The sequence below is a fragment of the Rhinoderma darwinii genome, chromosome 3 (genome assembly GCF_050947455.1).
Source record: "Rhinoderma darwinii isolate aRhiDar2 chromosome 3, aRhiDar2.hap1, whole genome shotgun sequence".
NCBI classification, from domain to species: domain Eukaryota; kingdom Metazoa; phylum Chordata; class Amphibia; order Anura; family Rhinodermatidae; genus Rhinoderma; species Rhinoderma darwinii.
Window position 1 is genome coordinate 328,120,426 of NC_134689.1, and position 18,582 is coordinate 328,139,007.

The 18,582-nt window shown below is 40.9% G+C and overlaps 1 protein-coding gene across 1 annotated transcript in view; it reads left to right on the forward strand.

Moving 5' to 3' along the window:
• HACD3 (3-hydroxyacyl-CoA dehydratase 3) overlaps nt 1-18,582 on the forward strand; it is a 46,439-nt gene that overhangs the window by 12,873 nt on the left and 14,984 nt on the right. The window contains exons 2-4 of the mRNA XM_075858298.1: nt 15,490-15,532; nt 15,615-15,688; nt 15,805-15,969. Coding sequence (XP_075714413.1) covers nt 15,490-15,532; nt 15,615-15,688; nt 15,805-15,969 — 282 coding nt within the window. The remainder of the gene's footprint in view (nt 1-15,489; nt 15,533-15,614; nt 15,689-15,804; nt 15,970-18,582) is intronic.

Genomic DNA, 18,582 nt, shown 5'->3' on the forward strand with positions numbered 1-18,582 from the left:
CTCAGAAGGAGTTTATCACCACAAATGGGGTATTGCCGCACTCAGGACAAAATGGGGTATTTTAAGTCTTGTGAAAATAAGAAATGTTATCAAAAATGACCTCTTATTGGAAAAACTGCAATTTTTTAATTTCACAGCCCAATTCAAATAGGTGCTGTGAAAAAACTGTGTGGTCAAAATGGTAACAACAACCATAAATTAATTCCTTGAGGGGTGTAGTTTGCAAAATGGTGTCACTTTTGGGGGATTCCTACTGTTTTGGCACCTCAACACCTCTTCAAACCTGGCATGCTGCCTAAAATATATTCCAATCAAGAAGAGGCCCCAAAATGCACTAGGTGCTTCTTTGCTTCTGGGGCTTGTGTTTTAGTCCACGAGCGCAGTAGAGCCACATGTGGGACATTTCTAAAAACGTCAGAATCTGGACAATACATATTCAGTAGTGTTTCTCTGGTAAAAAAATGTAATAAAATTGAAATTCAGCAAGAAAAATGAAATTTGTAAATTTCACCGCCACTTTGCTTTAATTCCTGTGAAATTCTTAATGGGTTAAAAAACTTTCTAAATGCTGTTTTGAATACTTTGAGGGGTCTAGTTTTTAAAATGGGGTGTTTTATGGGGGTTTCTAATACATAGGCCCCCCAAAGCCACTTCAGAACTGAACAGGTACCTTAAAAATAAAGGCTTTTGAAATTTTCTTAAAAATATGAGAAATTGCTGTTCATGTTCTAAGTCTTGTAACGTCCAAGAAAAATAAAAAAAAAATCCAAAAACTATGCAAATCTAAAGTAGACATATGGGAAATGTGAACTAGTAACTATTTTGGGGGGTATACCCATCTGTTTTACAAGCAGATGCATTTAAATTCAGAAAAATGCTGCTGTTTCTAAATTTTGCAATTTTTCACAAATAAACACTGAATATATCGACCAAATTTTACCACTATCATAAAGCCCAATGTCTCACGAGAAAATAATCTCAATCGCTTGGATAGGTTTAAGCATTCCGATGTTATTACCACATAAAGTGAAACATGTCAGATTTGAAAAATGGGCTCTGAGCCTTAAGGTTAAAACTAGGCTGCGTCCTTAAGGGGTTAACTCCACTGCTGAAACTTAAAACCAGGTGATGTAACCACACAGATGGCAGAGGTCCTTCTATTCTATACCCTGAGAGGCACTAAAAAAAGAAAGACAAATAATACGGTCCGTGGTAACAATAGGCTTAAAGGAACAGTGTCATCACAAATAATTTTTTTATATGTTAAAGATGTTAGTGCTTTAATAAAAACGTTTATTTTCATTTGTGTGTTTGTGTTTTACTGTTTCTTATTTTTTACACTTTTTCTTCCCTATGGGGGCTGCCATTTTTTGTTCCATTTCTGTGTGTGTCGATTAACGACACACACAGACATGGAACACGGCAGCCACAGTCCCATAGGGACTGCGAACGGCTCCCGTCCCATTGACTGCCGTGTACGGCGTCTGTGTGGGAACTGCGCATGCGCCGCTCCCACACAGTCCTATTCGAAATTGGCGCCGTCCGGCGCCATTTTCCTGTGGACCGGAAGTCGCGGCCGGACAGTAATATTACTACTTCCGGTCGCGGCTTCCGGACTTGTGCACATGGAACAGCGGCAGCAAAGGGAGCGGACGGGCCGGAGGGAGCCGCGGCGGCAGGAGCAGGTAAGAGATTTCAATGTATGTTAGTGTTTGTGTGTGTTTACTACTGTATGTAAACCTACTACACTGTGGGTTACCTCAAAAAATGGCGACACACAGTGTAGGAGGTTAAACCTTTCAAACCCCTCGTTTATCCCGGCACTAGCCAGGATAAAGGAGGGGGGGATGCTGAGAGCTCACTAGAGCGAGGGCTTTTAACCCAATGTTGCAATGCTGCAATTTTGGGAACAGCTCCATCTAGTGACCAAAAATGGGTAGTATTATAAATTAGAAATAATTTATAATATTACATGGACTCGTGCAAAAAAATAAAAAAAATTTGAATAATGTTTAATCACCCACACACTAAATGTTTAATTTTTAAAAAAAAAACATGTTTTTCTGGCAACACATTCCCTTTAAGAGTAACTGGACTCTAGTGCCAGGCTGAATACACCCCAGTAGCCAGGTGGCCCATCCACCTAAACATATGTTATTGACTCCTAACTTTTTGGATTAATTCTGTATACCCGTGGTATAGTGTTATTCGCTGTGGAGTCTCTTGCAGTGGTTCTGATGTTTTCTTTCACAAGGTCTCGCACAGACGTTAATACAGATTTATACTCGTTTTTCTTCCATTTACAAACATGTGTATTATAGAGTTGAAATAGTAACAGAGCATTATACGTGCTCTAAACTTCTAATGTATACTTTTGTTAACATTCAGTCCCAGACTGGTAGACATCCTTGATTAACTATTTATGATAAATTTCTTTTAAAAGGGCTCTGTCGAACAATTCATTCACTGAAGTTGTGTTGTGCGTAGGAGACTCCTCCACCGCCCCGCCCCCCCCCCCCCCCCCCGGCAATGATTGCAGAGAATGGGACGCCCAGTGAGGACCTGTTCCATGTGCTCTAGCTGAGGGAGAGGCCGTGTACGGCGTTCCTTCCCAGCATGGTATTTCCTGGCATGATGTTCTCGTGATTGGTTCTTTGTGTGGCGCACTGTAGGCAGAATTGCTATCTTCTCTGACCAGGAATTTGCTATCCCTGGAATCGGAGATGTGGAGATGCTGACCGGTGAGAGCGTTGCAGACTCCTCCTGTGTGCTGCTGTAGTTTTCCTTAATTTTCCATTTTGTGCTTTGTTTATGGGAAGGGTCCCACTTCCATGATGGGATCTGTAGTATTAAGGAGTCGGAGGAGGGGATAGGTCGTGGATCTCCGGCTCCTTGTGGAGTTTAGTTGCCGGCCACTGTCCTAGAAACCCAGTTGACCAGAGGGGGAAGGATTGTTGGCGACTAAAAAAAGAAAAGTCTGGACTTGCAAGAATAGAGTAGAGTTGGCCGCCCACCCATTCTGTGTTTTAAACAAATCTCCAGAAGGTGCAATATCAGGGCGGTGGGGTTTCCAGAAAGAGAGGTAGGGGAGGACTGTGTTAAATTCATATCAGAGTGGATTATGAAAAAGATCAGACGGACAAACTTGTCTTACTTCTTTGCAATTGAGAGAGCCCATAGGGTTCCTATGATGGCCCCACCCCCATTTATGAAATCCCCGTTCAATCTTGTTTAAAGTCCTGAGCTCTCAAGTCTGAGACCAGATTTTGTTAGGCTAGATATCTCTCCGTTGGAGCAGAATGGGAACAAAACTCTTCTGTACCCAGATTATTCGAGGGACACTCAACTTGAATAATTGTTACATTTATTGATGTCAGAAGAAAGCTCTACGGAAAGGGGGTTAAATATTCCCCGTTGTTCCCCTGAAAACGGCAAGAGGTTCTCTCCTCATTAACCAATTTCTTCATGGAATCAAAAGAGGCCGTTAGATGGATTGAATACTTGCGGTCTGTAAACCTAGTCTTATTTTGATAAAGTTGCTGGGATTGAAAAAGACACTCGCTATCTTCATTCTGCTTAATCCAGCTGAAACCAGTCGAAGGGACTTTTAGGGGTTCCCAATTTGTATTTAGGATGGAACTAAGGCCAGAGTGTAAGAGGGTTAGGGGTGGTAGAAGAGGCCCTGACGTAATCCGGTGTTGGCATGATAATGTTCAGGATACAAGGGTGTGGGTGGCTAGGAATGTGTGGTAAAAAGAAATATATTTTTTTCATTTTGTTTAGCCTTTAGGGTGGTTAAGAGTCATATGCCTAATCACTAATTACAAGAAATTGGGTAGGGATAGGGGTACATGCGATGTATGCTAGTTACTCGAGAGGGGTAACTTTCCTAATATATTGAACGACACGGCACAGGATCCTGTCCGAGTGGGTAGACCGTTGGATTTGTACTCCATCTTCAATTATCAGGACAAAAGCTAGTCCTCACATCAGGGCTGGACGATTATGACCTAAATCAAAATCGCGACTAATTGAACATGTAACCTCTATCATGGTTAATTTTGCAGCCAAACCCCCAATTTGCATGCTACATCATTGAATTAATATTTATCACCTGAGCCTGCTGTATACTAATTTATATAATATACCCTGAGACACGGCCCCACCCATTATAATGCTCCCATAGCTGCCCTCCACACAGTGCGATGCTCCCATAGCTGCCCTCCACACAGTGCGATGCTCCCATAGCTGCCCTCCACACAGTGCCACAGTGCGATGCTCCCATAGCTGCCCTCCACACAGTGCGATGCTCCCATAGCTGCCCTCCACACAGTGCGATGCTCCCATAGCTGCCCTCCACACAGTGCGATGCTCCCATAGCTGCCCTCCACACAGTGCGATGCTCCCATAGCTGCCCTCCACACAGTGCGATGCTCCCATAGCTGCCCTCCACACAGTGCGATGCTCCCATAGCTGCCCTCCACACAGTGCGATGCTCCCATAGCTGCCCTCCACACAGTGCGATGCTCCCATAGCTGCCCTCCACACAGTGCGATGCTCCCATAGCTGCCCTCCACACAGTGCGATGCTCCCATAGCTGCCCTCCACACAGTGCGATGCTCCCATAGCTGCCCTCCACACAGTGCGATGCTCCCATAGCTGCCCTCCACACAGTGCGATGCTCCCATAGCTGCCCTCCACACAGTGCGATGCTCCCATAGCTGCCCTCCACACAGTGCGATGCTCCCATAGCTGCCCTCCACACAGTGCGATGCTCCCATAGCTGCCCTCCACACAGTGCGATGCTCCCATAGCTGCCCTCCACACAGTGCGATGCTCCCATAGCTGCCCTCCACACAGTGCGGTGCTCCCATAGCTGCCCTCCACACAGTGCGGTGCTCCCATAGCTGCCCTCCACACAGTGCGGTGCTCCCATAGCTGCCCTCCACACAGTGCGGTGCTCCCATAGCTGCCCTCCACACAGTGCGGTGCTCCCATAGCTGCCCTCCACACAGTGCGGTGCTCCCATAGCTGCCCTCCACACAGTGCGGTGCTCCCATAGCTGCCCTCCACACAGTGCGGTGCTCCCATAGCTGCCCTCCACACAGTGCGGTGCTCCCATAGCTGCCCTCCACACAGTGCGGTGCTCCCATAGCTGCCCTCCACACAGTGCGGTGCTCCCATAGCTGCCCTCCACACAGTGCGGTGCTCCCATAGCTGCCCTCCACACAGTGCGGTGCTCCCATAGCTGCCCTCCACACAGTGCGGTGCTCCCATAGCTGCCCTCCACACAGTGCGGTGCTCCCATAGCTGCCCTCCACACAGTGCGGTGCTCCCATAGCTGCCCTCCACACAGTGCGGTGCCCCCATAGCTGCCCTCCACACAGTGCGGTGCCCCCATAGCTGCCCTCCACACAGTGCAACTGTGGACCTTTACAGGTCCCTTCTCTACCATTGGATGCAACTATATTTGTGTCCTGAGGACGCAGATACAGTTGAAACCAGGAGAGAAAAAAAACTGCAATGCGTAAGATGGCGTAGGTTAATTGCACTGAACTTCGGTTTTGGTTTATTTTTGATTAATTGCCCGGCCCTACCTCACGGGTATATACATCCCATACTAGTTTTCATTGTGCGTTTTTAAATGAGCTTTGTGAATTCATGTCTCACAAGGAAAATGTACCTATGATTGTGTGATGCAGGAGAAGGTAGTTAGAATGAGACCAGAAGGTAGACGTTCAAGAGCGGCAGTTTAATAGAACAAGTGATACACTCTCGAATTACGTACACCCTGCTCATATCCGTTAATACGTTATATTTCCTATGAACCAAGGTAAATATCCCATTACTCTTCCCCCCCCCCTCCTCCCCCCCCCCCATTGGTTGTTATTATTAAGACTGGGGGTTGGTCCGTATAAATAAATTTTGGTTGACCTTAACATAATACGAGTAGGTTTTAGAGCAGCTCCGGGAGTTCTTGGAGATCAATATGGAGCTTTTCCCCCAAGATAGTGGTGTGGGATACTTTGAAGAGTTCTCTAAGCGGTCTACTGTATAAGTATATCTCCCACAGGAGAAAAACGTTATGTAAGGAGGAGGAGAAGTCTAAGAGAGAAGTCCAGGAGACTGAGTCCCGATTCTTAATAAAAAGGTACACCGGCCCCCAGACATAAATTAAGTGCGTGTGAAGCATATGAAGGGGTCATTTTCAAAACAACATAGAATGGGGCAGGAAAAAAATGGAGAGATTGATCCAGCGCTGCAAGAGTGTGTTTTAAAAAGGAACGTATTCCCAAATTTATTCTTGTCAAAAAATTGTTAAAAGTATAGCAGGCAGTATAGCAAGGCAGCAGCAAGTAGGTATAATAAGCCTACGCGTTTCAAGCACATCGAGTGCTCTTACTCATGGCTATCATTCGTTCACTGAAACACAAGTCCATGGGTTTATATGTTAGGCTCCATGGGTGGAGCTTAGGATATTATTTAATTAGTCAATCAGGGTAACTTCTGTGTTTACTTGGGAGTGTTGAGTATAATGTTAACCCTTTGTTGTTCATGGGTAAAATGATGTTCTCTCTCCCACAGAAACACAGAGAATATACCCATGAAACACCAGGCGAAGACATCCAATTTGTAAGTGTATTTTATGTTCCTTTTTATATATTTTTTATCTTGTAAATAATATACATCATATCTCCAATATATGTCTTTTGTTAATATGGAGTTAATTGGTGTCGATCTGTGATGTAAGAGTCGACTATTATCGCATTTGGACCGCACCAAATGTGAAGGCAGACTAACGCTGGCGATCAGAAAAAAGGAGGGGTTTTAAACCCCCTTTATTTTTGGGACTTGTGTATCTGTGAATCAGTGAAATATGGATGAATACCCGTATTGCATCAAGTTGGAAAACATTACAAAAATTTGTTAAAAAAGGTAATTTTAAAGAGGACATACATAATTTCAATTGAAAAAACATGAAGGAATCTTAAAAACAAGTGTACATATAAATACCAACAAGATAAATTCTATATTGTTCTGAAGAAAACGAAAGATTATTTGTGTGAACGGAGTGGAAACCGTTACTACTAAGATACATAAGACATTGTATATGATTATTTGTTGTATTCTTTATTAATGTATATATGGAGGGAATTACCTCCATGTATCTATTTATATTGGGCATAAATAGCACGAATACAAAGGAGGTGATGAATGTACACTTGACTAATAATTTTAAATCCTAAAGCTTCGGCTGTATGGATGTCAAAGTATACTCGGCATTTGAAGGTAAGATATATCTAGGCTCTAATTGGAACTTGCCAACTAATACAACTAGCACTACCTGGCTTGAACAGCAAGGTTTTTTCAAATGTGGATCTTACCCCTGCAAGGTGTGCAATTACACCAAAACAATCAGAAAATTCGAAGATTCTAACGGTGAATACAGCTTTCCCATTAAATCATATATCAATTGCAACAGTGAGTTTGTAATCTATATCATAGAATGCACCAGTTGCAACTTGAAATATGTAGGTTGTACTACTAGAAGGTTTAAAATCAGAATCCTGGAGCACTTGAGCTATGTCAGAAATCCCGCAATCACCAACATATCAAATGCCGCGCGGCATTTCATCACCTGCCATGATAGAAATACAACTTTTCTAAAAACCTATGCTATTGAAAAAATCAAAAGTTCTATCAGATGCGAGAGGCATTTTGGATATTTAATTTGAAAACAAGATTCCCGCAGGGTCTTAATTTGCGAAAAGAGCTCATGTTCTTATATTGAGTTACCCAGATAATCTTATTCTCTTTCTATCTAGTCAACCTTATACAAATATATTATAATCGGACAAATATCTATACAAATATAACTTCCTCTTTACATGACAAACTTGTTATAAATACTTCAATATTGTATTATCCTCAATCTTCTCAAATAAGAATTTCTGCAACAAGTTCCAATTAGAGCCTAGATATATCTTACCTTCAAATGCCGAGTATACTTTGACATCAAGAGAAAAGTAGAAAAATCCTCCAGCTCACCTGACACACTCCAGTGTGTCGTTGATAGCGCCCGGATCCTTGTACTCAAAAACAAAAAGAGTATATCTACATTGAACAACCGATTACCCCTATAATCCATGCGCTACTTAAGATCCATAAACAAACCATACCTCCACCAATGAGACCGATAGTCTCTGGCATAGGATCAGTCCTAGAAAGGCTATCAGAATGGCTAGACACACTTTTACAGCCTCTGGCACAAAACACACCGGGTTTTCTCAAGGATACTAAACATGTTCTCAACATATTTCACAACAAAATTTGGGAAAAACATTTTACCTGGCTCACATGCGATGTAGTATCATTATATACGTCAATTCCGCACGAAATAGCAATTACTGCCCTCAATTTTCATTTAACAAAATACAGTACGTATGAAACAAATTTTCAAGTCTACATATTAGAAGTACTCATGTTTCTACTAACCAATAATTATTTTCAATTCGACACAAAATATTATTTACAACTTAAAGGTGTGTCTATGGGGGCAAAATTTTCCCCATCAATAGCCAACATAGTAATGTCGTGGTGGGAACATTTCTACATTTTTTCGCCTGACAACATCTACAGTAATTGTATAGAATGGTACGGTAGATATATCGACGATATTCTAATCATCTGGAAAGGAAAAATGGACATCATCCCTGAATTTGTGGCAGCCCTTAATAACAACCAGTGCAATCTAAAATTCACTTACCACCATGACACCTCACACATCATATTCCTAGACCTGGAATTAAAAGGAAATGAAGGTCTCGTCATCTCCACTAAAACCCATCGTAAACCTACAGCTACTAACAATATTCTTCATGCAAAAAGTGATCACACAAAACATACCATCAGAGCCATACCTCTAGGTGAAATGCATAGAGCAAAAAGAAATTGTACTAACCAAAAACAGTTTGAACTTGAACACAACTCAATACAAACAAGATTACAAGAAAGAGGTTATCCAAAATGGACGTTGACCAGAGCTAGTAACATCATAAACAAAAAAACAAGAAAACAACTTCTTGGCCAACACAAAAACAATAAACAAAAACTACTACCTGTTGCCAATCAACCTACACTCATTTTACAACAAAGTAATCAATTTACGAAAATAAAAAATATAGTGACCAATTACCTACCCATTCTTATGGAAGACGACACACTTCGCACAATTCTATCAGGAGGCTGCAGGATAGTAGCGAAAAAAGCCCCCTCCTTGGGGAATACTCTGTCTCCCTCGTTATATACATCCAATGTCAATACAACAACAACATGGTTAGAGACTAAAGGCTTTTATAGATGTGGCCAACATCCCTGCAAAACCTGTTCCTACGTACACCCAACTAAAAACTTCAGCAACTCCACAGGAACAGATCATTTCACAATCCAAAATTACATCAACTGCAATTCAGAGTCGGTTATTTATCTAATTGAATGTACGGAATGTCATCTCAAATATGTCGGCTGTACGAATCGGAAATTCAAGACAAGAATTTTGGAACATCTCAGTTATATAAGGAATACCAATATCCTCAATATATCTAATGCAGCCAAACATTTCATATCTCATCACAATAAATCTACAAAAACTTTTCGTTGCTATGCTATTGAAAAAATTCAACCGCCAAAGCGAGGCGGAGATATCAAACATAAAACCCATCTAAGAGAGGCATATTGGATATATAGGCTTAATACAAGATTTCCAGAAGGTCTTAACCTAAGAAAAGAATTGATGTATCTATATTAATCCATACATAATAAATTAGGACCTCAACCATGATGAACGCCCTTATGACCAACAAAAAAAGCAAGCCAATATATTTCCAAGTCAATTCGAGGTATTCACACATCCCCATTTTATCCTTGTCCACATTATGTACAGACATAATATTGTTGTCTTGTACATAAAAATTGTCACATCACCAATTCAAGTTTGTAATGTCAATTTTCCCCACTTTACCAGTACAGTTGTGGTCCAACCTACACTTCCCCCCCCTCACATCATATCCTCGACAACTCAAGTATAGAGCCCTGTTCTAATTCACAAAACAATTTCTGATCAGATTATATGTTTAATGATAAAACCGAAAAAATTTCTACTTAAAACAGTTTACTAATAAGATTCTACAAAGAAAATAGAGATATACAAAAGAATAACTGCTCACAGAAATACTAAAGCTTGAAAGCCCAATCGATTCTATTAAGACATCAAAAAATTACGAAAAATGGACAAATTCCATAAACGTAATATTCGTTCGAATAACGAGAGATGATCTGTAATATCTTTTTCACCACCACGTACGATATATTTAAATTTAAAACTCAACACAATTCAATAATACTTACCGATATCCAGAGATAGACTTGAAAAGGAACTGGAACCGGGCAGTCGATCGCCTTTCATGTTGTTTTCCAGAACGAGTCCTGGAATGCAACTAAACCAAACAAAACTTTATCAAAACAGACAACAAGCAATCTGACATGATTTAAAATATACACGCACAAATAATAAACAAAAACTAAAAGCTTTAGTAATTCCACGGTACATAACAGTATGCAGAAGTTTTCGTTATTGTTATACAGTTACACACACACAAGTCATGGCTACCTGACACTTAATTCCGGTGTTTGCGTTCCACAACAACACAACCATGACACGCAATCAATATATTTTCATCACCTGTTTCAACCTTCACAGGATACAAATGACAGCGCGCTCTATTCAAAATTTACCACAGCCAAGTTTAAGGACGCAGCGTCGTCTGAAACGCGTAGGCCTAAGAGGATACCCTCCCTCAACTTCATATACACCCTGGACCATATATCACTGGACTTCTTTTTAAATTCAACAATTAAACTTGGAAAATCGGTTTCCATTTTAACGCCTCAGCGCTGGATCCTACCTTCTTCCCCTGTTTTCTACTTTATACTTTGACATCCATACAGCCGAAGCTTTAGGATTTAAAATTATTAGTCAAGTGTACATTCATCACCTCCTTTGTATTCGTGCTATTTATGCCCAATATAAATAGATACATGGAGGTAATTCCCTCCATATATACATCTACACATTAATAAAGAATACAACAAATAATCATATACAATGTCTTATGTATCTTAGTAGTAACGGTTTCCACTCCGTTCACACAAATAATCTTTCGTTTTCTTCAGAACAATATAGAATTTATCTTGTTGGTATTTATATCTACACTTGTTTTTAAGATTCCTTCATGTTTTTTCAATTGAAATTATGTATGTCCTCTTTAAAATTACCTTTTTTAACAAATTTTTGTAATGTTTTCCAACTTGATGCAATACGGGTATTCATCCATATTTCACTGATTCACGGATACACAAGTCCCAAAAATAAAGGGGGTTTAAAACCCCTCCTTTTTTCTGATCGCCAGCGTTAGTCTGCCTTCACATTTGGTGCGGTCCAAATGCGATAATAGTTGACTCTTACATCACAGATCGACACCAATTAACTCAATATTAACAAAATACATATATTGGAGATATGATGTATATTATTTACAAGATAAAAAATAAATAAAAAGAACATAAAATACACTTACAAATTGGATGTCTTCGCCTGGTGTTTCATGGGTATATTCTCTGTGTTTCTGTGGGAGAGAACATAATTTTACCCATGAACAACAAAGGGTTAACATACTCAACACTCCCAAGTAAACACAGAAGTTACCCTGATTGACTAATTAAATAATATCCTAAGCTCCACCCATGGAGCCTAACATATAAACCCATGGACTTGTGTTTCAGTGAACGAATGATAGCCATGAGTAAGAGCACTCGATGTGCTTGAAACGCGTAGGCTTATTATACCTACTTGTTGCTGCCTTGCTATACTGCCTGCTATACTTTTAACAATTTTTTGACAAATTTGGGAATACGTTCCTTTTTAAAACACACTCTTGTAGCGCTGGATCAATCTCTCCATTTTTTTCCTGCTATCTACCGTGGACCGTTACGGAGACCCGTGCGAGGTCGGAATGTCAGGCATTGGATGGGTGAGCTGGAGATATCCTCCCTTTGTTTTCATAGAATGGGGCACTCTTTGTGGTCCAAAGAAATTATAGGGATGGGGCAGGGCGGGTAGAATGTTGCCATGTATGATTTAGGGGAAAAGAAGTCAGACGGTCATACCCACCATTTGCAACGGGGAGATAATTTTGTAAATAACACACAGGATATCAGAAAATAAATCAAGAGGTACTTTCAAAACCTACAAATCTGAAGCTCAGGGTGGATCAAGTGAAAACGTATCTTGAGGAGATTGTCCTTTCCTCAGTTACCCAACAGGAAATTAGTCTCCTGGAAGCTGATGTTTCAATAGAGGAGATTATGGAAGTTGTATTGGGCTTCCCTAAATCTAAGTCTGCAGGGCCGTTTAGCCTTCCCTATGAAATATATCAGATATGGGGATGTGTTGGACCCCCCCCCCCCATTAGTAGATATTATTTTAACAAAGCCACAGTAACGAACGCCCTCACCTCCTTTATGGCGGAGAGGGTAATAACCCTAATTTTTAAGGATGACATATCATCCGATCTTTTATACGTGGTCGCTAAGATCGTAGCCAAAATCCTTTCACATAGGTTGATAATGATATGCCTAGTTTAAACATGTGGTGAGAGCCGCAGTGGATAGAAATACATTTCAAGTTGAAAGTATTGGAATATTTGCACATTTATAATGGGGAAATGGGAATAATCTCCAAAATATATAAACTGGTTAGAGGGTTAAAGAGATATTTAGGCCAGAGTAGTAGGGGTAGATGGGAACGGGAGTGAAGCCCGATCAAGGATAAAGAGTGGAATGAGATTCTGAAGAGGTCCCACCAAGTTTCATATAATAATCATAAAGTGACTTAGTATTTTATTTTAGACAGATTATGCTATATCCCTAGAAAACTTGGGAGGTTTAAAGTGAGCAGTTAAATGACTGTCCTAAATGTAGCAGAGCAGATGCTGGGTTTATGCATTTGCACTGGTGGTTCCCCCTGGTTAAGAGGTTGTGGGCAAATCTCTGTTTTAAAAAGTTTCTAAAAATAAATATACCTGACCACCTCGTCTGTCTGGCTGTTGGGCAATTGCGATCGGAAACAGACTTCCCGTATGATTAAAGATCTGAGAGTGGAGTGGAGTTTAAAGTGATTAACCATGAATATGGCTCTGGTGTAAATAACAGTATACAGAAAATAAGTTTTGGCATGTTTGTGGAGAAATTGAGGAGGTATATGTTTAAAATAAAAAAAAGTTACATTTTGTAATACCGGTGTACTTGGGGGGGGGGGGGGCGCGTGGTATTAAAAATGTATGGGAAGTACACGTCGGGAGTGATTCTCTAAAACAGCATTCGATAATCTAGAGCGACTGTTAATTGGCCGTCTGTCTCCGACACAGACCCGGCTTATAATGTGGAATTTTATATCTGCTTAAAGGGGTGCTCTGCTTAACAGTGTAGTTACATGATGGTCAGTCGAATGAATGGCCGACCATTTAAAGAGGCTCTGTCACCACACTAAAAGTGCCCTATCTTGTATATTATGTGATCGGCGCTGTAATGTAGATTACAGCAGTGTTTTTTTTATTTAAAAAAACTACAATTTTTGACGGAGTTATGACCTCTATTAGCTTTATGCTAATGAGTTTCTTAATGGACAACTGGGCGTGTTTTACTTTTTGACCAAGTGGGCGTTGTGGAGAGAAGTGTATGACGCTGACCAATCAGTGACCAATCAGCGTCATACACTTCTCCCCATTCATTTACACAGCACATAGTGATCTTACTAGATCACTATGTGCAGAACCATACACACACTAATGTTACTCAAGTGTCCTGACAGTGAATATACATTACCTCCAGCCAGGACGTGATGTCTATTCACAATCCTGACACTTTGGTAACGTTTGTATCAGATTTACAGCAAGGCAAGCGTAATCTCGCGAGATTATGCTGTAAATTGTCATTTAACATGAGATTACACTTGCCTTGCTGTAAATCTGATACAAACGTTACCAAAGTGTCAGGATTGTGAATAGACATCACGTCCTGGCTGGAGGTAATGTATATTCACTGTCAGGACACTTGAGTAATGTTATAGTGTGTGTATGTGGCTGCACATAGCGATATAGCTATATCGCTATGTGCTGTGTAAATGAATGGAGAGAAGTGTATGACGCTGATTGGTCACTGACTGGTCAGCGTCATACACTTCTCTCCCCAACGCCCACTTGGTCAAAAAGTAAAACACGCCCAGTTGATCATTAAGAAAGTCATTAGCATAAAGCTAAAATAGGTCATAACTCAGTCAAAAATTATCGTTTTTCTAAATAAAAAAACTGCTGTAATCTACATTACAGCGCCAATCACATTATGTAGAAGATCGGCCACTTATAATGGTAGTGATAAAGTTTTAAAAATTACGAGGACATAGAAAAAATATTTTATTGAAATAAAAAACAACCATTATTAACTATTTTAGTGAGAATAAAAAAGCGGTAATCAAAGTAGTCCTCAAATCCGATGTAGTGAAACGACCAAACCTGTAAAAAAAAAAAAACACAAACGCCCAAAAAATTTATAGCACTTCTTATACTTACCTTTCCTGGGTCCAGCACTGGAGCCGCAATGTGAGCGATCTGGGCCTTCTATCTAATCCCATCATGTGTGATACTGTCTGCTGAGCCAATGTATCTAATCCTATCCATAGCTATAGGGTCAAAGTGCTATAGATACGCTACAAGAGATATATATATATATATATATATATATATATATATATATATATATATATATATATATATATTACAAGGATAACTTTGCTTAGGGCCCCAGGAATGCCAAATTTGCCCCTGAGGGTTAGTACAAGGATACTTGCTGCTAGAGCCTGTATCTAAGGCTACATTCACACAAGAGTGACAGATTTACGTTCGTAAAAAACGCACATAAATCTGTCCATGTATGTTGCGTTTTGCATCAGTGTGCTTTGCGTGTGGCATGTTTTTCATGCACTTACAAGCATATTTTTAGTTGAGTTTTTTTTCAGTGTAATTGTATGAAAGACAAACAGCGCTCGGATGTCGTCCGTGTGCTGTCCGTGGTTTTCACGCACCCATTGACTTTAATGGGAGACTAGGTGCGTGAAAACACACCAATATAGGACATGCGGTGAGTTTCACGCAACGGACACTCGCTGCGTGAAAACTCACGCATGTGTGAATGGCCCCATTGAAATCACTGGGTCCGTGTGCTGTGCGTTTTTTTTAACACACTGTTCTGAATGCCCCTGATCTTTTTTAAGACCCTAGCAACGCCCCTGGCTACAGTTATATTTTGCTCAGTTGCCAAATACCGGACTTTATATTGTATACTGACTAAAATATATTTAACTTTTCTATCTTGCAGAACCCAGACGTCAGCATTACAGACAATGTTCTGCATTTCAAGGGTGAGTACGACAAACCTCTTTGACACATTCCTTATACGATGCAGCTTGTAGAATAATTGATCATTATTCTGTCTTCCGTAAGCTTTGGGACGTGGCGCTAAAGGAGTTAACACATATGAGTTTTCACTGGACTTCCTTGAACCTGTAAAGGCAAAGGTATGTTCTTGTCTTCATGTAATGCATATTGGTTTCTATTTGGTGATCAGGATCAGAAGTAACATGTGCCAAAACGACTTCTTGCCTTCCTCTTTTTATGAATGGAAACGGGACAGGTTCTGCAGCGATCTACTCCGCGCCATGTTAGCATTACTGTGAAGAAGAGTGAAAGTCACTGGTGGTCTCGCGTGACCAAGCAGGAACGCAAGCCACTGTTTTTGGCACCAGACTTTGACCGCTGGCTGGATGAATCTGATGCAGAGATGGAGCTCAGGGAGAAGGTAGGAGAAGTTGTGCTGTTTGTATTTCCCATTTGCATAGAATTATGTGGAACACTTCTGGAACCAGGAGACAAAATATGTAAAAAAAAAATGTACCTGCATTTATGGACCTAATTTGTTTACCAAGGAACATGAGTGCCTAAATAAACTCTAAATATAATTCCCTCGGATGAGTTATACCAGAATGGGTCAATGCTGTCATTTATTGGGTTAGTTAAAGAGCATTTCAACCCAAATCCTGTACGTTTTTTAAGGCAACAGTTTATGCCACTGTGATGCTCTCCCTACTGTGGCCAGGGACAAGAAGTTGTAGCCATAGTCAGCCATTTTGAAGACTATGGGACCTGTCTTTAGTCAGTCAGCCAGCCAGCAAAAGCATGCATTTCCTTTCAATTTCTTCTCTCCTTCATCCATGTCTATTAGTCTTGTGTATCTTGTCATACCCCTGTGCTTGTGGAGAAGAAGTCTCTCCTTCACAGAGATAGGAATGCCCACTCCATAGCCCACTCCACTTATGGATTCCGTTCATCTCACTGGAAGTGCCCTCTGAGGCACATCTATATGAGACACTTTGGTAAAGCCATTTAACGATAAGTGTCGGTGTTGCCCATGGCAACTAATCACATCAATGTGTACATTTTCAAACCTGCTCTGGAAAAATGAAAGGGGAAATCTGACTGGATACTATGGCTAACCATGAAAAGTTGTGTGTATATGGCCAAGGAGCGCATGAGCCAGGATCTTGAAAACCATGGATGTATGGAGATGCTGCATATTGTTTAGGCCCCATGCACACATCCGTATTTTTCCTCTGTAATTACGGACCCATTCTTTTCTATGGGCTACAGACACCTTTCTGTATTTTTGCGGATGGTTGTCCGTGCCGTAGAAATGATAGAACATGTCCTTTTTTTGTTCGTGATTATGACACGGACTCCCCATGAAAGTCTATGGGTGCTTCCATAATTACGGACGGCTACAGATGTGCACCCGTCTGTAATTACAGAAGCGTTGCTAGGCGACGCCAGGTTTGCAGATGTTGCATATCATTTGTGGTTTTCTTTTTCCTTAAAGAGGCTCTGTCACCAGATTTTGCAACCCCTATCTGCTATTGCAGCAGATCGGCGCTGCAATGTAGATTACAGTAACGTTTTTATTTTAAAAAAAACGAGCATTTTTGGCCAAGTTATGACCATTTTTGTATTTATGCAAATGAGGCTTGCAAAAGTCCAACTGGGCGTGTATTATGTGCGTACATCGGGGCGTTTTTACTTCTTTTACTAGCTGTGCGTTCTGACGAGAAGTATCATCCACTTCTCTTCAGAACGCCCAGCTTCTGCCAGATCACGCTGTGACGTCACTCACAGGTCCTGCATCGTGTCAGACGAGCGAGGACACATCAGCACCAGAGGCTATAGTTGATTCTGCAGCAGCATCAGAGTTTGCAGGTAAATCGATGTAGCTACTTTCCTGCAAACGCTGATGCTGCTGCAGTATCAACTGTAGCCTCTGGTGCCGATGTGGCCGACACGATGCAGGACCTGGGGCAGGAAGTGAGTGACGTCACAGCGTGATCTCTCGAGAACACGCTCTGTGTCTGCACTGCCAGAAGCTGGGCGTTGTGAAGAGAAGTGGATGATACTTCTCGTCAGAAAGCCCAGCTAGTAAAAGAAGTAAAAACGCGCCGATGTACGCACATAATACACACCCACTTGGACTTTTGCAAGCCTCATTTGCATAAATACAAAAATGGTCATAACTTGGCCAAAAATGCTCGTTTTTTAAAAATAAAAACGTTACTGTAATCTACATTGCAGCGCCGATCTGCTGCAATAGCAGATAGGGGTTGCAAAATCTGGTGACAGAGCCTCTTTAAATACGGATGCATTACAGATGCACTACGGACCGTATTTACAGACACAGTTCAGTATATGCGGATGATTTACGGATGACTATAAATTACTACGGATCCGTATTTACAGACCGTATTTACGGATGGATGAAAAAACGGTGGTGTGCATAGGCCTAATCATTCTATTAACACTGAATGGTATATACGTGATTAAAAACAGTGCATTTCCCTATAAAATAAGTACTTGTATAGTTCTTAGTAATCTGTAACCATGCAACAAAAAAAACCTGCTGAAACGTACAGTTTTTTTTTTGTTTTTTTTTGGGGTAGGGTGTTGGGAAAATTACATAGTTACATAGTTAGTACGGCTGAAAAAAGACACATGTCCATCAAGTCCAACCAAGGGAAGGGAAAAGGGAAGGAAAAATGTCTACACATAGGAGCTAATATTTTTTTGTTCTAGGAAATTATCTAACCCTTTTTTAAAGCCATCTACTGTCCCTGCTGTGACCAGCTCCTGCGGTAGGCTATTCCATAGATTCACAGTTCTCACTGTAAAGAAGCCTTGTCGCCTCTGCAGCTTGAACCTTTTTTTCTCCAGACGGAGGGAGTGCCCCCTTGTTTTTTGAGGGGGTTTTACAAGGAACAGGATATCACCATATTTTTTGTATGTGCCATTAATATATTTATATAAGTTAATCATGTCCCCCCTTAGTCGTCTTTTTTCAAGACTAAATAGGTTTAATTCTTTCAATCTTTCC